Source organism: Daucus carota, chromosome 9, assembly GCF_001625215.2.
Source record: "Daucus carota subsp. sativus chromosome 9, DH1 v3.0, whole genome shotgun sequence".
In the NCBI taxonomy this organism is placed as follows: Eukaryota; Viridiplantae; Streptophyta; class Magnoliopsida; order Apiales; family Apiaceae; genus Daucus; species Daucus carota.
In genome coordinates this window covers 37,277,520-37,298,732 of record NC_030389.2, presented here as the reverse complement: position 1 = coordinate 37,298,732, position 21,213 = coordinate 37,277,520, and the positions used below count along the sequence as shown (strand labels likewise).

The window sequence follows — 21,213 nt, the reverse complement described above, 5'->3', positions numbered from 1 at the left end:
AAAATAGACCATACCTTTTGTGAGGTATTCGCAGCAGCTACCAAAGGCATAACCTCGGCTGATAAGGAACCAAGCAAGGCTGACAAAATTAATTGGTCTTGACGGAACCAGTGAGTGTAGGCATCCGTCCATATTCCATTTTCGCCCAGCGGAGGGGAAGAAGTCGAACCATCTAGATAACCAAGGAGATTGTAACCATTAAACAAAGAAACAATAAGGTTTCGCCACGAGGGATAATTTTTTGCAGTGAGAGATATGGGAATTTGTTGATGAGAATTGATGGCAATAAGTTGATCACCATTAAGAGAGAGCATAGTGGTTTTGGTTAGATGTGTTACTGAAGCATCAGTATTTTTAGATTTTGCACTAGAGTGTTCTGGTGTTTCTTGGGATGGTGAGCTAGTGTTTGCCATATGATCGTATTATATGTCTTTAGACAGGGTAGCTCTGATACCATAAAAGAAAAAGAACACACAATAGGCTGTAAACTTACTTACTTACTATTAATCAGAACACCCTATATATAGAGTTTACAGGAGAGTGTGATAAGTACAAGAGATGAAGATAACAACAAATAAAACAAACATGATCAGTTCTGTTTACAACAAAGAAAAGGATTATGAACAATAGAGTTTTGTAGCTTCAGGAGAGATGAAGAAGTTCTGCAGCACCAGGACACTAGTAAAATTAGGATTCTGTAATATTCTTTACAAAATCAAATTATACAACATTTTACTTGGCTCTGTCGCTAGGCTCTTCTTGGAAGGCTATTTTAGTATGTGAACCCCGCACATATTAACTTCTCCGTCAGGATAAGAAATCATAATTTTGTCTCCGCTCTTCATTGAGATGTCCTCTGCCCTTATGCAATGTATAAATGATAGCACGTCACCCTTTCTGCCAGAATTAATACCCTTGCTGTGCGAAGCAGTTGTCATGCCCTCTGTTTTATTTGTAATAACAGCTTCAACTGCTGACCATCCATCATAGGAGCATTTATAAACAACCCAGAAGGCGACACCCACGAAGTGATCTCCCAAGTTTGGGGGAACATGAAAAGATAGTGTGCAGCCTCCCCTGTTTTTATAGTCGAACCACTCTGCAATTTCCTTGTTTTGTAGAGTTGCTCCAAATGTAGACCCCCAGTCTCTTCTAATTAGCTGTAAGATAAAAAGAGAAATGGAAATGGATTTAATATGTCCAAAGTATTATTATTGGAAGAGAAAGATCAAAAACACCACAAACCTGAAGGTGATTTTCCTCTAATTTGACTTTTAAATTGCTGCCGTTGCCAGTAACTTCCAGTAGTTCTAAATCTCTCAACATTGACAGAACTGGAAACTCTTGTAGGCTTGTACAATCTGTAACTGTAAGGCTTGAAAGATGAGGTGGAAGTTTCTGGACAGATTGAAGGCTACAGCATCTCCTTATGGAGATTTCTTTCAAGTGTTTGAGGTAGGACAAATCAGGTGCTTGTTCTAGTGAAGCGTGGTTCTCTACCTCCAACAATATTAAATTTGGTGGTAGTTCGGGAAAGGAGGAGCCGTGACTTGAACTGTTAGTCTAAGAAAGTACGTCAAGGTTGGAAAGCTTAGAAAAACTAAAGGGTTTGGTTGGGGAGGGACTCCCGCACTCATCACGGAGGCGTAAATATGTCAGAGAAGAAAAACTTAGAATGATGGGCAACCAAACTCTTATATTACAACTCAGACGCAAGTCCTCCAAGTTCATATCCTTCATGGCCTCAGTCAAATCAATTTTTATTATGTCCTCACGGGTGGTAAGATATAAGCTTGCAAGTGATTTAAGATTGCAGATGCTATTCGGAACATATGTTAGCTTATGGCATTCATCAAAATGCAACCGTTGTATCCTAGGAAGTAATCCAATAGAATCCGGTAATTCTTCGATTGCTGTATTAAAAGCATAAAGCGATTCTAGACACTGCATCTTCCCCAACTGCTCAGGCAATCTATGTATCATCTAGTTGACATGTTTAGAGAATACGCAAAATTTGAAACACTCCAACCATTCACGCATTAACAATAAAATATAGAAAAACATATTTGATGAGTTATTTTTGTTGAATCAATATACCTTTTATGTATAATATTATTTTATCATAATTATACATAACCCCTTTGGAGCACATTTCTTCACTGCTCTTGTATTGTTATATAATGTAGATAGTGGAGGAAAATAATGGGTGTAATAATTTTTTATACTATTAAAAGTTATTATTTATTAAATGTATAAAAACGGCGACATTCAAAAAAGAAAACCGTATAGAATTGAATGAGACACAAAAAGTAAATAATTTACCAAACGTTTCCTAAAATAAAGTTGAATATATCAGTATAGTATAGCACAGGCAAGTCTCCTAATGAAACAAACTTGCTGTATGTTACCAAGTGAACTGACTAAATCTTTTTAATGCTGTATCAAATTATAAAATGAATTAGACTCTATTTTTATATTAAATTTAAAAAAGTAGTTTGGAATAGCTGAGAAATTGCTCTGTAGCTGGTGGACACGACTAATATTACTGATATCATATATTTGTCCAGCTAGTATAAAAGAATACTGACTGCATCAGACTGCATCATCGATTTCTGATTGCATTACATAGTTCTAGTTTATACGGTAGAAGTCATGTAGGGACGGATCCAGGAATCTAATTAAATTGGAACAAAAATCATATTAAAAAAAATCTTTTTTAGAGGTCGGTTTTTCATTTAACTGAAAGTGATTTGAGTTAATTAATTAGATAAATATATATGTTTTGGTAAGAAACATATAATATATTAAAACAGAATTACTAAGATTTGAGCCCAAAATCAATTGAATATGGAGAACATGTATTAATCATGGGGTTATCAGAAGTGTAACAACAAAAAATAAAAATATAAAAAATATATTAAAGTTTTGAACCCAGTGGCTCACAATGTTTAATCAAACTATTTTAAAAAAATAATCGATTATATTAAAACGTAATAATATTTCATTTATAAAACCTATTATATTTCTTGACAAAAAAAACCTATTATACTTGGTATAGAACAATATAAAATGATTAACAAAATTTTTAAATTTGAATTGGTAAACCACTTTTTAAGAATAAATCTATTAACTGGTAAATTTTACAATACTTGAACACATTTTATTGATTTACATAAATAAGATATTTGCACCTTTTCAGCCTCCAATGTTAGGAAATGGTGCCACCTGCTGGGTTAAGCCACAACATGAAGTGAAGATCACAGTTGACGCAGTAATCTTCAAAGATAAGGGTTGTTAGGTATAGGTATTGTTGCTCGGGTTCAGGGTGGTTATCTGCTTCATGCTATGACCAAAATCTATTCAGAAGTTTTGAATCCTACATTGGCAGAAGCTTTGGCAATCAAAGAGGCCCTAAGTTGGATGAAGAATATGGGATGGACTACGGTTATCATCGAATCTGACTACCTGATAGTCGTTCAGATCATCAGAAGTTGTATTCAGTATTGGTCAAGTAGTTCAAGATTGTAGGGCGTTAATAAAGGAGGCAAACAACTTTAAGTTGTATTCTATTAAACGATCTACGAATAAACGAACTTGCCCATATGTCTCATATGTATCCTGATCGTATGTTTGACTGGAGTTCTGTTCCGGTTAATGTTAGAGATTGTACTCAGTATGATATGGAGTAATGAAATCTGCATTTTGTCAAAAAAGAAAACCTCTCCAAAAAAATATGTGCATATCGGTAATATATATACCAAGATGAATAAACATTATAGATTTGGTATTTTCAATTTTGATGAATTACCCAACTTTAAGCTTTGTAATTATACAATACTTTCTGGCAAAAAAATTAGACAACATTTTATTTGACTAGGCCGGAAGGGCGTTTTAGTATGTGAGCGCCACACACACTCACCTCTGCTTCAGGATAAGAAATCATAATTTTGTCTCCGCTCTTTATTGAGATGTGCTCTGCCTTAATGGAATGTACAGATGATTGTAGGTCACCCTTTGTACCATAATGAGTATCCGTGCGCAAGGCAGTTGTCATACCCTGTGTTTTATTTGTAATAACAGTTTCAACTATTGACCATCCGTCGCAGGAGCATTTATGAACGACCCAGAAGGCGACACCCACTAAGTCATCTCCCAAGTTTGGGGGAACTTCAAAAGATAGTGTGCAGCCTTCCCTGTTTTTATAGTCGAACCACTCTGCAATTTCCTTGTTTGGTACAGTTGCTTCAAATGTAAACCACCGGTTACTTCTTAGCTGTAACATAAAAAGAGAAATGGAGATGGATTTAATATGTACAAAGTACTCCCTCTGTTTTTTTTATATGTGATTCTTGACTTGGGCACGTACTTTTAAGTGAGTTAACCGGATAGTAAAAATTATTACTTCATTTTTAATTGATTTTTTTTGTGAATTCAAATTTTGATTATATATTTTTATTCAGAACAAGGAAAATTTCAAAAATAATACCTTTAACTAACCGGTCAAAACATTAAAAATGTGTGCCAAAAAGTCAAAAATCATATATTAAAAAACAGAGGGAGTATTATTGGAAGAGAAAGACCAAAAACACCACAAACCTGAATGTCATTTTCCTCTAAATTGACTTTTAAATTGCTGCCGTTGTGAGTAACTTCCAGTTGTTCTAAATTTCTCAACATTGACACATCTGGAAAGTCTTGTAGGCTTGTACATCCAGTAACTGTAAGGCGTGAAAGATGAGGTGGAAGTTTGTGGAGAGATTGAAGGCTGCAGCATTTGACTATGTACAAATCCTTCAAGTGTTTGAGGTAGGACAAATCAGGTACTTGTTCTAGAGAAGCGTGGCTTTCTACCTGCAAGCTTCTTAAATTGAGTGGTAGTTCGGGAAAGGAGGAACCATGAGTTGTACTGTTAGTCAAAGTAAAAAATGTAAGGTTGGAAAGCTGAAAGAAACTAAAGGGTTTGGTTGGGGAGGGGCTCCCGCACTTATCACGGAGACTTAATGATATCAGAGAAGAGAAGCTTAGAATGATGGGCAACCAAAGTCTTATATTACAACTCAGACCCAGGTACTGCAAGTTCATATCTTTCACATTCTCAATCAACTCAATTTCTACTATGTCCTCACAGGTGCTAAGATATAAGCTTCCAATTGATTTAAGATTGCGGATGCTATTTGGGACATATGTAAGCTTCTCGCACTTAGCGAGACCCAACACTTTTATCCTAGGCAGTGATCCAATAGAATCCGGTAATTCTTTAATTGCTGTATGAGATGCATCTAGGAATTCTAGACATTGCATCTTCCCCAACTGCTCAGGCAATCTCTTCAGCTCTGAACATCCTCTCAGATTCAGATGGACCAAATTAAGCAGGTCTGAAAACGAGTCTTGCAGTTGTTCGATTGCACTGCCACCTGCATCAAAGTACACCAAGCCTTCCATGTTCCCAAACTGCTCAGGTAACTTTCTAAGAGGGGTGTATTGGACTGGGATTTTAAAACATTTTTTTGCATTCATGAAATCCGAGGGTATTCGATTAGGATTGTTTGAAATCCATTAAAATATTGAGGTATTCGATTGGGATTTTAAATTATGCAACAAAATCTGGTGGTATTCAATTGGGATTTTAAATTATGCTTTAAAATCCGATGGTATTCAATTAGGATTGTTTAAAATCCATTAAAATCTGAAGGTATTCAAATGCTGATGGATTTTTTTGGATTTCATAAAATGATGGATTTTGTGGCATTTTTCAGTGTATTTTAAGTTTTTTGAAATCCCACCAAAATCAATGGGATTTCGAAGCATTCTGCTTAAATCCTATAAACTCTGCGACATTTTATCAAGAATCCGCACAAAATCAAAATCACACACAATCCATTAAAATCCATGAACTAAAAACAATCCATTAAAATCTCAATCGAATACACCCCCGTAAGATTCTTACAGTCCCTCAAATCCAAATAACCTAATTTCTTCAAGTGAGCAATTGAATCTGGCAGTTGCTCTATTGCTGTACAACTTGCATTAAGCCTCTTTAAGCCTTTCAATTCGCCCAATTGCTCCGGCAATTGTTTCAGATTGCTCCAACCACTCATATTCAAACAACTCAGAGTAGTCAATTGTGTGATGGGTTTGGGAAGTCGTTTTAGTTTTACACAATCATTGAGATTCAAATGGTATAGACCAGTCAAGTGCCCAATTGAATCTGGCAATTCCTTCAAGTAATTGCATCCTTCCAAATTCAAATGACGCAAAGATGACAACTGTCCGATCAATACACCCATAAATGAATTCTTAATCAGAAATAAGGGCTACTTCTCCGTCCGGTGGCAGTATACATTTACTAGTGCACGTATTGAATTTTTTTAAAAATTATCTTTTTCAAATAAAAGTTTAAATATCAAACTTTTATTCAGGAAAGAATAAATTTAAAAATATTATGAAACTACAGTTTGCAAAAGCCTTAAAATGGGTGCAAAAAAAATAACGCATACAATCGAATGAGACAAAGGGAACAGGTTTTACTAAAATCTTGTAGAATAATAAGATCAGTTTCTAATAACAATGTTATTAGAATTATAAGATCAGTCCTTTGCTAAAATTCTCTATGTGGCATCTAGGTATCATCTACATGACACTTACAAAGATTATCTAAAAATTAAACAACTCCAACCCTTCATCCCTTAGCAAAATATATAGCCTACCATGTTTGAGTGGTTATATTTGTCGAACCAAGTAAAGCCTTAGGCTGTGTTCACTTCATGGAATGGAATGAGGGGAGAATGGAATGAAAAATTATATACAAGTTTTAAAGAGAAAGAAGAAAGTATGAGATAATGGTGATAAAATATGAATGTAGTTAATTTTTTTGTGAGAAAGATTGTGAAGAAACATGATGTTGAAATGGAATGAGCATTCCTTCCAAAACATGTGGGTTAAAGTTATAGTTAAAATAGTAAGGTTGGAATGATGGAAGGAATGAAAATGATATACATTTTCTTTGATCAACACCATTTTAGAGTACAAAATTCATTCCATTCTCCCTCTTTTCCATTCACTCCAAGTGAACACAACCTTAGAGCCTCTCCAACGGGATTGGCTATAACGGTGGCTAAATTAGACCCGTAGAACATTATGTAAAATTTACTGAACCTGTAAAACATTTTGTTTCGATGGTATTAACTATATTGGTTGGCTATAATTTAAAAATAGTATGTTATCAATATTTTAGATTGTTATAAATAGAATCTATCACTTTAATATGGTAATAAGTGATGTGTAATATTCTTACAGACATGTAGTGGATCGACATGTAGGGGTGGGTGTGATTAGAGTGTCGCTTTTTGAAGGCGTTGACTATAATTTTTATTTTTGATATGCCAACTAAGCTTTTAGCTAACGGTTTCTCATGGTTGGAGATGCTCTTAGCTATAATTTTCCACGAGCATTATTATAGATAATCTCATTGGAGCATATACATGTCCCCTCATCAAAGAAATTATATAATCAATTTAACTAATCAATATAACCAACCATTATACATATTCCCGAGATGCTTTTAATTATGAACAAATAGATGAGAAAATGTTTGTCACATGTAGGCGTTGGTATTAAAAAAAATGTAAATATTGAGTCATTTTATTTCTTGAAATCCTAATTACTTTTAATTTATATAATATTATAATTATGTATGTCATTTTTTTTAATTATGTGTTAAAACGAATTATAAGATCATTTAAATTTCTAATTACTCTTTTAGAAATTATCAATAAATAGATAAGTAAAATACACAACATTTTATCGCACGTGGTTGCTGATGTCAGAAAAATAATAAATTTTGAGTCATTTTAATTTTTGGAATCCTAATTAATGCAACAACTATCTATTATATATAGCCTAACATACTTCATTTTATTCATATAAAAATTACTCTTTTAACCATTTACTTAATTCATATATATAATTAATAACTTGTAATTAATACACATGATAATATCTGAAATATTAACCGATTCATAATTAAATATGTAATTAATTTGTAGACATGCTTTATTAATACATATAAATAATAGATTGTAATTAATATGTCTGATTATATATAAGATATTATTTTATTTATAATATGATTGATACATAATATGTTGATTACTAATGATTATATAATTAATTACATCATCTAAGCATTTATAACAAAATAACTTTTTACAGTCAACATATCTAATTTTCAAAAATGTTCGACAAATATACGTTAATTAAGGTCTTGGTGAATGTCCAGTCAAATTATCCAATTTTCATCAAGAAAGATCGAAAAGATACTTCATTGTTAGAGGAGTATGAAGATGAGACGCCACGTTGAATATCAAGAAGATACCCCACTAATAGAGTAATATCATTGTGATACTTTACTCACATCAATGATTCACTTAAGCAATAAAAACATGTTTGCACCAGACTATAACAACAGAGACCAAACCTAACACAGTAATAAACTATCTGTCATATGGACAATGAAAAGAATAGCAGCTAATTAGAAGATTATTATATATGATGATATGTCACAACTAATTAGAAGATTATTATATATGATGATATGTCACAACTAATTGAGTATTATGATGATACTCTACAGGTAAAGTAGCACCAATGTGATATATATTTTATTGGAAGTGGAGCAACATATATATATTTATAAGAGATTAATTAAATTCTTGGGGTGAATGCCTAGCCAAGATCATCAATTTTCAACAACATTTGACCAAAATATAAATACTCAATAAAAAGGGGCCTAAAATATCAGCATGCTCGTGCCCTCAATAACATATAAAAAAAATCTTAATGTGTGCGAATCAAGGACATATAAAGCTTGTGCATATAACACATGAGCAAGAGAGAGAAATAGTTAAGATATTTGATTTCATACCTTAGCAATCTTCCACAATGTTTCAAATCTGCTGAATGGCATGTCTAAAACGACAAGTTTTTGTAGATGAACACCATAAGGTAAATGGGTCCAGGGACAGCCATGCCAACTGATGTACCTCAACTCATGAAATGAAACTTTGATTTTTCCTTTGATATCATATACATCAACTAGTTTTATTAATCTGAGATTTGGCAACCTTTCAAATAGCTGGGCATTGCAGTATTTGTTGATTGACGTTGTACAATCTACAACCAGGGCTTCAATTTTATCCATGTCCTAAATGTTCATTAACAGGTAGTAGCCAAAGTGAGAAATTGTACTCTAAGAATCACCTTTGCATAAGGTTAAAAAACATATAAATTAAATATTAGTTAATAGTAATATTTTTTGAATATAACCTTATTTTCTAAAAGTTCATACTTCTTTTAAAAAAATATAATGTAAGAATTTATTTTTTTAAGAAATAAATACTTACTTCTACTGTTGGAAAATAAGTAATATTAAACACTATTTTAATACATATTTCTTAAAAATACGTAAATGTGGGAAATAAGTTGTCATTTTATAAAGGGATAATTAATTCATATGTCCTTTAACTTTGGTCCATTTTTGGTTCGCGTCCTTGAACTAAGTTTGTCAATATGCGCATCCTCAAACTTTGTAAATTTCCAATTCATATCCCTCTGTCAGTTTTTGACTAACGGAAGTTAGTGAATTAGGGTTTTGAATTTGGGGGTTTTCGATTCGATGATGAATTGATGAAAGTGATGGTATATGAATCTTCGGGAGGTCAAACCGAAGACATTCATGTAGGTTTCGATGGCGGAGGATTGCCAGAATGGTGACAATCTCTCCGGCGGCCGGAAAATGGCCATTGATTCCGGCTACCAATTTGGCAATCCTCCGCCATCGAAACCTACATGAATCTCTTCAGTTTGACCTCCCGAAACTTCCCATGCCATCAGTTTCATCAATCCATCAACGAATCAAAAACCCCCAAATTTAAGATAACGTCCGTTAGTTAAAAACTGACGGAGGGACCTGAGTTGAAAATTTACAAAGTTTAAGGATGCGCACGTTGACAAACTTAGTTCAAGGACGCGAACCAAAAATGGGTCAAAGTTCAAGGACCTATAAATTAATTATCCCTTTTATAAATTGAAGTTTAATCATACAGTTTATCAATAAATGAATGAATTAGTGACTTATTTATTAGTATAGAATTAATAATTGAGTTAAATAATTCTATATTTAGAAAAAGCATGCATGTTATCTCATAAGAGAATAAAAAAATTTGCATTTTGTTCACCGTTGTATTTGGCAAAGTCTGGGAAGCTTCTTCCTGATCCAAGTACAAGAGCCCATGTTTGGATTCTTTGACTTTCCTTCCCATATCTTGTATAAGATTATGCATTTGAAGTCTTTTAGCTAAATCAATGGTTAGCAGAGATCTTTCAACTAGAATTGGTATCCCAACTTCCGGAAAAAAACCACAGGATTTGAATACATCGATAGCCTCATTTATGTTCTTATCCACGAAGAAGAATACAATATAACGGAAAATAGCCTTCACCGTTTCATCTTCTAATTCATCGTAACTCAGTTGAAGGACTTTTTGAATATCTTTCAATGGAATTTTTTTAACCTTTTCCAATTTAACTTTCCAAAATGAAACATCTGTTCTACCGCACAAAGACGAACCCAACACCTTTAGAGCTAGTGGAAGGCCTCCCGTGTACATGACAAAACATTCTGACAGATCTAAGTATTTTCCGGGAGGCTTTGATATGTTAAAAGCATGATAGCTAAAGAGCTTCAATGAATCCGTGCGATCCAAATGCTTCACCATATATATGTCTACATTTGACATCGCCACTTTCAGTTGATTTGGAAGGTTTGTATCTCTTGCCGTAAAAATGACTCTGCTACCAACTGAAAACTGCTGGTAAATCCGTACTAGCAATTCTGAACAGCTATACTGGTCTAAATCATCAAGAACAATGAGTGCTTTCTTAGAACTGATAATTTTTTCCAATTTACGTAGTGCACTTCCATAATCACGTACCTTCAAATCCTTCACTCTGAGAAGCTCTTGCAAGAGTTGGCGAAGTAAAGAAAGTGGAGGACTAGCTCCTTGTGAATTCTGTTTTTCATTTTCCATAAAACAACTTATATCAAATTCGTGGGCATACTTGTTGTAGAAGGCCTTGGCTATAGTCGTTTTCCCAATCCCACCATCCCACATATTCCAAGGGCGCGAACATCATTTGACTCGATGCTTAGCTGTTGATATATTTCTTCGACAGCAAGATCTATCCCAAATAGACATCTTTCAAGGTGCACAGCCTTTGTTGGTACTTGTGACAATACATCCTCAACAATATGTTGAACTGTATGTGCTTCCCTCCTGTTAAATTTAGTACAATATACACAGTTGTAATCCTTTGCTTATATAAATAATATATAATGTTCTGCGTCGCAATTCCTTTAATCAGTAAGCATGTCATGTGTTTACAGAAAGTATAACCGAACATTAATAAAAAAACAGACGGTATTATTAGATAGATAAAGAACTCATCGTAGAGGTACTTACTCTTCTTTCGTGTCTTTCAAATGATATCCTGATAAATCTGCGAATTCAGTAAGTGCAGATTTCCACTTGTGAATCCTATCAACAGAGTGACGCTTCTCATGCTTTTTAAGAGCTGCACCGAAACTCCCGTTGTGGTGTCGTAGGTGTGATGGATCAATATAGTAAAATACGGGAATAACTACCTGATTGTTTGTTCTCTTGCAACTCAGGATCTGTACAAGCTCATCAAGGCACCACGACGAATCAGCATAGTTCTCTGAGATAACAACTACAAACATCTTAGAATTTCTGATTGCTTCAGGCAGTCCTCTTGAAATTTCTTCACCCTTTTCAAGTGCAGGTTCGTCTAGGAAGGTTACGATCCCTGCCTGATCCAAAGCATGGTAAAGATGTGAAATGAAATTTCCGCGAGTGTCTTGGCCACGAAAACTCAAAAAGACATCCCATAGAGGGGATGAGGTGACAGATGCTAATTGACTAGTTGTGGTATCCACTGTAACTTCATCCTTGTCTTTCACCACTGAGACTTGCTGCTGTGGCTGAGCAGAAGGCCTCAACATCACCCAAATAGCGTAGAACAAGGCAAGTCCCAAGGTTAGAGATGTAAGCAAAGTCACAGGTGAGAGATCTGCGTATGCTGAGATTGATTCTTTCAACGTTTCCCATAACACAAAAGCCATTGATTCAACTAAGAAGGTCTCTCCACCTGATGCGCTCTGTATACTTGAAGTCTTTCTTTTACCTGTGTTTTGATCCAAGTCTTCCCAAGTGTGTTTTAAATACAAAAATGGGTCTGGCCTGCAGGCTACAATAGTAAAATAATAATATTGTTTCAAAGTAGCAGACGCATATCAGACGCGTTATTTTTCCTACTAGACGTCTCTCCTACACTCTGATCCCTCCACCTCTGTCTTCGTTCGGGCAAAGTTTGTTAAATTTTTGAAAGGGTGGTATTTCTGTACATACCCTAAAAAATTACTCGACATCCTGTGGAGTTATATACATATAGGTGGCATGGCGTCTAATAAAAAATATAATTTAAGGAAGAAAATTGAGTAAATTCTTTTAAAGAAAAAAAAGAAAAGAGAATAAATGATGGGATCAATTAATATTTAATATATAATATAGGTGTTATCAGGGGCGTAGCCAGAAAATTCATAAACTGGGGTCAAAATATTATACTCCCTCCGTCCCGCCAGATTATTTACGTACATTGTTTGCATGCATTTTGAGTCTCTTGTAAAGCATAACGTATTTTTAATTATTTTTTCTGATTAAACATTTAAACGTCAAACTTTTTATAGGAATTTTTTTAAAAAAAATGTATTATGTAAATGTATTTTATAAAAGGCTCAAAATGTGTGCCAAAAAATAATGTAAAGAACCCAATGAGACAAATGGAGGAACATATAAGCGACAGCAACCAGCAAGAGTAAATGAGTAAAGTAACGGAGGTGGAGTCTTGGGCGACTGTGAGTACAAAATAGAAAGAGAGAGTTATATTTTAATAAAATGGGTTAGTGACTTAGTGCTTTAGAGGGGACTAGGATGAATATTATAAAGTACCAGGTGAAAGATAGGTTAAGATTTGCAACTGGGTTTTACTACTTAGCTACTTTTTTTTTGTTCACAGTGAGAACCGGGATCGAGTCAATTTTTAATATGGGTTCAAAATTTATTATAACAATAATTATATAGATAAAATTAAAAATTTTATGGGTTCAAGTGACCCCTCAAGCGTGGCTGTGGCTACGCCCCTGGGTGTTATAAATGAAACTAATGCTAATAAAAATTAATGATATAACAATAATGCAATTTATTCTAATAAAAAGTTAATTTAATTCAATTCTAATAAAAAGTTGCCAGTTTTATTATAAAAAAGAAAACTCGACAATTATGCAAGGATATAACAATAATGCTCTCTCTGGCTGATTATCATCTTGTTTTTGCGAATCTTTTTGCTCAGAATTTCTTTTTCCATTTTGATGTTGAAGTTGGAATTATAAATTGATCTTGAAAGCTCTGTGTTTTTATATTCAAAGAGTCGGTTACAATTTACTTGAACTATCAGAACAGTTTATACAATTAAAATGAGTATATCGACAAGGAAACTTTCTGTAATTACCGCTGCCCAAATTCATACTACTCTTCGCAATAATATAAGTTAGGGCTGGTTACAAACAGAGCTAAACCGAGCTTTAAATTTTTTCGTATCAAGCTGAGCCGAACTTTCTTATCGAACAAAAAATTGTGTTCGAGCTCGAGCTAGTTAACTAACAAGCCGAACACGAGATGGTTCACGAACAAATACGAGCCGAGTCAGAAAAAAATAAGGTCAAACCGCTACTTGACTCTTACAAAAGCAACCCAAATAAAATTTTTAGTGTGTTTTGATGGTACCATATCATAGTTAATTAATATTCACCTCGATTTGATATATTATATATTGAATTTAGTGTTTAATAAAAAGAAAAATATTATAAAATTATCATGAAAATATTGCATGCATGTAGATTGTAGAAATCATGTTGAAATAAACATACTGTAACAGCGCCCAACACACATGTTAATCTTAAACTTTTTCATTTAATAAAGTTGTTATTTCTTAATTTAAATTGAAAAATATCTATTAGAATAATAAGTCTGAAACGGCTGAGAGCCATAAATAAGTTATTGAAAATCATAAATAAGTTAGAAACTTAAATCTAAAAATTAATTAGACATATTTTCTTGAGTAATTTAGTTTTTGTAAAATTTCTTTTTATAAAAATTATCCGTAAGTCATAATTTATTCATAAATCATCTTTTTTACTACCAATTTAATGACTTATAAATCATTAGTAAATCAAAATTATTCAAACATACATTTTAAACTACTAAATTATCATATTAAAATTATAATTTTGAAATCAGTCAACGGACTCGTGCTCGTGCTCAAGCTACTCATCAAAGAGGGGAAAGACCCATGCAAAATACTAATGAATCAATGAAACAAGCAAGCAACTACCAAATGAAACTTCACCAAACCAGAATAACATTTAAAAATGCCAAAACATTTCGCTGTAAAACTCTCGTTGGATGACTACCAACGGTTATAAAAAGATGGCATACATTAGGTTAGTGTTATATGTACGTAATTGGCTTACAAAATTTGCACAAAATAATATGATACTAATTGAGATGAGAAATCATAAGATGTCATCCCCTTGTGTATTTCCCCGTGGATTGCACTGTCACCCACTCCACTATCTGCCGTAAGCCTGATAGTATACCTGATTGTCATACCCTGTGTGTTACTCCCTTTGGTCCATAATATAGGTCGTTTGACTTTTTACACGTAACATGCTTTGACCACATAGCAAATATCAAAATTTTTGTAATTTTTTTTTTCTAAATTAAAATATAACATTTATATTTTTATTTAGAAAAAGAAAATTATAAAAATATTCATATTTGTTATGTGGTCAAAACACCTAAAGTTACGTGACGACCTACATGTAAAAAGTCAAATGACCTATATTATGGACCAGAAGGAGTATATTTTTATTAACAGCATCAACTCTTAACTATCCCTTACATAAGCATTCATCAACCACCCAGAACGCCGAAGCCACCAAGTTCTCTCCCAAGTCCCAAGTTTGGTGGAACATCAAAAGATAGTGTGCATCCCCTGTTTCTATGATCGACTCGGTTTTGGATAGTAGCTTCAAATGTAGACCCCCTGGCTCCTCGTCTCCTCCTACCTGTAACATAAGAAGAGAAATTAAGATGGATTTTCTTCGGTGGACGTACTCATGACATTTTCGTAATATCGGTAAATTTTCTTCCTCCAAGCAGAAAAAGCACTTAAAATTCTACTTCATTGTAAGTCGCGCTATGTTCTACTATGTATCTGGCTTGGATAGGATATGTTATTGTCATACCGTCTGTTTTATTGTAATAACAGCTTCCACTTTTGACCATCTTGCATTGATATGTAGACCACAAGTCTACTATAAGCTGTAACAGAAAAGAGAAATGTATGAGGATTTAGATAAAACCGAGTGTTTATCAGGTTGTGTTCACTTTAATTGAATGGAATGAGGGGAGAATGTAATGAAAAATTATATAGAAGTTTTATGGAAAAAAGAAAAGTATGAAATGGAATGAGCTTTCTTTTTAAAACACGTGTATTAGAATTCTAATTAAAATAGTAGCAATAGAATGATTCAAGGAATGAGTACAAAATCCATTCAATTTTTTTGTCATTCTATTCAAGTCAAATGAACACAGCCCAAATTCTAAACATGAAAGAGAATGGATTTGATACGCACCGAGTACTATTGGAAGCGAAAGACCAACAACATCACTCGCCTGGAGGTGATTATCCTCTAAGCCGATTTTTCAAATTGCTGCCGTTGTGAATAACTTCCGGTTGTTCTAAATCTCTCAACATTGACAAATCTGGAAAGTCTTATAGAGTAGTCTTATAAGTATGAAAGATGAGGTGGAAGTTTCTGGAGAGATTGAAGGCTACAACATCATTTTGCAACCGTTGTAAATAAGAAATTTCATTTGTAACTTATACAATCTCACTTGCAACAATTGAGAAATGATGTTACAAATGAGGTTGTAAAATTGCAAGTCATTTTTTTGTAAATGTCGGCCACTGATCGAACTCAAAACTATCGTGAAACTCTTTTGTGGGGCCAATCAATTGAAGGAAAAGAGTTAATACAGCATTGAAGTTCGACTATGATCAATGATTCGAATAATCACAAAGTCACTTTGATAATCCAATTGATCGTGTGTGCGTGTTTTTTTTTATTCGATTGTGATGATCAGAAAGACGAACAAGTTCAAGGTCACCATCGAAAGTTCGGACTTCCGGGAAGGAAGGTGAAGAAACCCAATTACGTGAACGAAGCAGTGTAGGAGAAGGTGGTGAGACTTGCAACCTGTACAACTTTATTTTACAAAATGACAACTATGCAACCTCATTTGCAACATTTACAAATTAAGGTTGCACAAATTGTAAGTCATATTTTTGTAAATAATTTGCAAAAAATTGTAATTTTTTTAGAAAAAATCTATTTGACAATATTTTTGTAAATAATTTATAATAAATTGATATTTATATAAATATTTCTATTTTTTCATTTATTAAACCCCACGCACCTTCACTGCTTTTGGAAAAGCGAAACCTAAACTAAAAGAAATCATAATTTTATCTCCTCATTATCGATATTTCATCTTATATGAAGCAGTGTACACCAACTCTATTATATGTATGAAATGAGAATAATATAAAAATCAAAATTTTTAAAATTGAATTGTTAAAGCACATTTAATAATAATCTCTATTAATCGCTAAATCTTACAAATACCTGAACGTATTTCAAGGATATTTACATAAATAAGACATTATTAAAAAAATTGCCAAAAAATTTGCATATCAAGAAATATATATATACCAAGTCGAATAAACGCTATGATTTGGTGTAAATTTTCAATTCCGATTTATTTTTTTTGGAAAAGCAAGACTTTTATTGATTAAATTCTATCTCCAACAAGAGATAAGAGTAAGCTGCACATCACACAACCTAAAAGACTACACCTAAACTGAAGGAGAAACTGCTACTTCTACTAAACTAAACAAGCTTATTCTGCTACACTCGACAACATATAACTACAAGTGCAGCAGGACATAAGGAACCAGAAACCTGATGACCAAACCCTAATCTATATCATCCAAAGGGGGGTCCGCCAGCAAATAAGAAACCATTTCCTGCCCTGCCAAGCTGAAAAATCTCCTCATGATCACCTACTGGCTCGTCAAACAGCACTGGAGGAGCTTGAAAGGGGTTATGCACACCACCATTTTCCATACCTTGATTAGCCTGCTGCAATCCGCCATTCTCCCCCAGCTGCCCGCGGCTCACCATGCATTCTGCATGTTATTATTTGGCTGCACTTCAGCCTGAGCCACTTCTTGACCATGCATCTGATTCGCAAAGCCTGCTGCCACATTGAAGTTGACTGGATCCTGGGCGTCATCAGGCACCAGCACATCCATGAAGTCTGGGTGATTAACTCCCAGCCCCATGTCCCAATCAATAAGTTCTTCCATGGGGCCTACCATACGATTGAATGTGTATAAACAATCACACACTTCCCTCCCTATTCGAGCCACAAATCGAGCGACATGGTTCCTAGCCGGGAAGACATATGCTAAGCCACAAACCCAACGGCGATCCTTCAAGAGAATCCAAATCTGAGACACGATGTCAAACACCGGAGCAGGGGCACCTCCTGTGTTGAAACCATGGACCACCTGAAACGCCTCGAGATTGTCTGTTTCGACTATAACAGAGTCGTAACTTTTGATCATAGCCCTCCTCATTGGGGCGTAAATCGCCCACAACTCCGTTCCTAGCTTAGAAAAACCTGGAATCGTTCCGATGAATTATCCAATTTTTGTAATTGTACAACATTTTCCTGAAAAAGTAAATTATACTAACATTTTGTTTGGCTATGCCTGAAGGCTCTTCTTGAAAGGGTGTTTTAGCATGTGAGCCCCGCACATTTTCACTTCTGTATCACATAAAGGGTTCCACTCAAAAGAAATCATAATATTTTCTCCCTTCGCTATTGATAAGTCCTCTGCCCATATGCAACGTATAGCTGATTCCACGTCATCCATTCCACGACAACTAGAACCAGTAATCGGGATAGTTGTCGTGGTATCCTCTGTTTTATTTGTAATAACAGCTTTAAGATAATTAGATTCTTGGGAGGAGGATTTATAAACAACCCAGAAGGCGACACCCGCAAAGTTATCTCCCAAGTTTGGCGGAACATCAAAGGATAGTGTGCACCCTTCCCTGTTTTTATAGTTGAACCACTCGGGAATTTCCTTGTTTGGTATAGTTGCTATAAATGTATCATCATTCTCTCTTAGCTGTAAGATAAAAAGATGAATGGAGATGGATTTAATATGTACGAGTGTAAGTGGAAGAGAAAGACCAACTACACCACTAACCTGAAGCTGAAGGTGATTCTCCTCTAAACTGACTTTTAAATTGCTGCCATTGCCAGTAACATCCAGTGTTTCTAAATCTCTCAACATTGACAGATCTGGAAACTCTTGTAGGCTTGTACAATCCTCAACTCGAAGGAGTGAGAGATGAGGTGGAAGTTTGTGGAGAGATTGAAGGCTGCAGCATCTCCCAATGGACATAATCTTCAACTGTTTGAGGTGGGACAAATCAGGTACTTGTTCCAGTGAAGCGTGGTTATCTACGTCCAACTCTTCTAAATTCAGTGGTAGTTCGGGAAAGGAGGACCCATGACTTGTACAGTTATACAGACCAAGACTCTGAAGGTTGAAAAGCTGAAAGAAACTAAAGGGTTTGGTTGGGGAGGGACTCCCGCACACATCAGTGAGTGTTAAAACTGTCAGAGAAGAGAAGCTTAGAATGATGGGCAAACAAACTCTTATATTACCACTCAGTGTCAGCTCCTTCAAGTTCATATCATTCACAGCCTCAAACAACTCAATTTTTATTATGTCCTCACCGATGAAAAGATTTAAATATTCAAGTGATTTAAGATTGCAGATGCTATTTGGAACATATGTAAGCTTCTTGCATCGCTCGAAAATCAAGTTTTGTATCCTAGGCAGTAATCCAATAGAATCCGGTAATTCTTCAATTGCTGTGACAGATGCATCTAGGAATTGTAGACACTGCATCTTCCCCAACTGCTCAGGCAATCTCTTCAGCTGCGAACATGCTCTCAGATTCAGAGATCTTAAATCAAGCAGGTTTGAAAACGAGTCTGGCAGTTGTTCGATTGCACTACCAACAGCATCAAACTTCTCCAAGCCTTCCATGTTTCCAAATCGCTCAGGCAACTTTCTAAGCTTCTTGCAATTGCTCAAATTCAAATGAACTATAATTTCTTCAAGTGAGCAATTGAATCTGGCAGTTGCCCAATTGCTGTAGAACTTGCATCAAGCCACTTTAGGCCTTTCAAATCGCCCAGTTGCTCCGGCAAAAGTTGCAGATTTTCACAACCACTCATATTCAATCGACTCAGAGTAGTCGATTGTGTAATGGGTTTGGGAAGTTGTTTTAGATTCACACAATCATTCAACTTCAAATGGTATAGAGCAGTCGACTGTCCAATTGAGTGGGGCAATTCCTTCAAGTATTTGCATCCTTCCAAATTCAAGTGACGCAAACATGGTAACTGTCCAATCAATACACCCATAAAAGAACTCTAATCAGAAATTACAGCTAGGTTCATATATGTGAGTGTATATATATACTTTTCTAATAATTTGTCTTGTGTGACTTGAATGAAGCTGGAGACACACCAGGTTCTACAAAATCGTCAAAGAAGAGATTAAAAATGGTCATTTGATTAGATTTGGATAACTAACTCTTTGTTTCTGCATAGCATATATTCTTGCTTCAGAAACCTAGCTTTGTAGTTTTTTTCTTTTTTTTGTCCATCAACTCCATATGCAGGAACAGTAAACCACTCCTTGCACTTCTAGAGATCGGAAGAACAAATTTGGAACAATACCCCATCATGATTTTGCTTCGTTGAGTCTTGAAATAGGTTGGTTCATATTTCTCAGAATTTGCTCAATGTTAGGAACTTAGGATTATTCATTAGTATACTTTCTAAGTTTTCTGTAAGTGATTAGCAGTGATATATAATATGATGAATGTGATGCTGATTATCGTCCATGAAACATAATGTATGACATGATGTATAACGATGTTGCTTGATTAATTCATTCATTAAGTTAGTTGTTTTCGAGAATTTATCATATATAAAACTTAACATGTGCGAAGTAAGGGCATCTAAAGCTAGTATAATATATAACACATGAGCGGGAGAGAGTAATAGTTAAGATATTTGATTTCATACCTTAGCAATCCTCCACAATGTTTCAAATCTGCTGAATGGCATGTCTAAAACAACAAGTTTTTGTAGATGAACACCATAAGGTAAATGGGTCTAAGGACAGCCATGCCAACTGATGTACCTCAACTCATGAAATGAAGCTTTGAAATTTCCTTTGATAGCATAGACATCAACTAATTTTATTAATCTTAGGTTTGGCAACCTTTCGAATAGCTCGGCATTGCAGTGCTTGTAAGTAGACATTGTACCATGTTAGGTCCTATATTTTCACTATATAGAATGATATAGTGATCACAATCTGTAACACAATAAGACAATATAAGAGATCGAAAGCAGTAAACTCTTATATTCACAAAGCTTTAATAGTTACAAAAACTCTCTCAGTGATTTATATTGTATCACTAAGAGCTGCTAGGGTTCTTAACAATATACTCGACAACTCAACTCATATAGAGTAACCCTAATCTGTGTTTATATAGACACAGTTACAAAATCAATCTCTGATTTGATATCCTATAAATCAGCTAATAAATCTATCAATCAAAGATTGCTCCAGTTTTCTGTTTAGTTTCCATAGTCAGCAAATCACTCCTCAGCTTCTATCCTTCCTTGAAGTATATCCGCTTCTGAGCTCTTTCCACGTGTAAACTCTGTCGAGTCTTGACTATGTAAACTCTGATCAGACTTTATCAAACTCTGTCAGACTTTACTAAACTCTGTCAGACTTTACTTAACTCTGATCAGCTTCTAGCTTAAACTCTGATGATTCCTGTTC

At 34.6% G+C, this 21,213-nt stretch overlaps 2 protein-coding genes and 1 pseudogene across 3 annotated transcripts; all 3 read right to left on the bottom strand.

Moving 5' to 3' along the window:
* Window positions 1-767: 767 nt before the first annotated feature.
* On the bottom strand, window positions 768-1,983 carry LOC135149662 (disease resistance protein RPV1-like). The gene is made up of 3 exons (XM_064085436.1): window positions 1,693-1,983; window positions 1,246-1,563; window positions 768-1,160 (listed from the first exon to the last, which is right to left on the bottom strand). The coding sequence occupies exons 1-3, from the start codon at window positions 1,981-1,983 to the stop codon at window positions 768-770; spliced, it is 1,002 nt and encodes a 333-aa protein (XP_063941506.1).
* Window positions 1,984-3,739: 1,756 nt separating this feature from the next.
* LOC108201554 (disease resistance protein RUN1-like) lies at window positions 3,740-12,313 on the bottom strand (annotated as a pseudogene).
* Window positions 12,314-17,006: 4,693 nt separating this feature from the next.
* LOC108201793 (disease resistance protein RPV1-like) lies at window positions 17,007-20,683 on the bottom strand. Of its 2 annotated transcripts, XM_064084154.1 has the most exons (3): window positions 20,442-20,683; window positions 18,541-19,751; window positions 17,007-18,459 (listed from the first exon to the last, which is right to left on the bottom strand). In XM_064084154.1, the coding sequence occupies exons 2-3, from the start codon at window positions 19,390-19,392 to the stop codon at window positions 18,031-18,033; spliced, it is 1,281 nt and encodes a 426-aa protein (XP_063940224.1). In that variant the 5' UTR covers window positions 19,393-19,751; window positions 20,442-20,683; the 3' UTR covers window positions 17,007-18,030. The 2 variants fall into 2 exon arrangements, with proteins under 2 accessions (XP_063940224.1, XP_063940223.1); XM_064084153.1 differs by having other exon boundaries at window positions 17,007-19,751.
* Window positions 20,684-21,213: the final 530 nt, after the last annotated feature.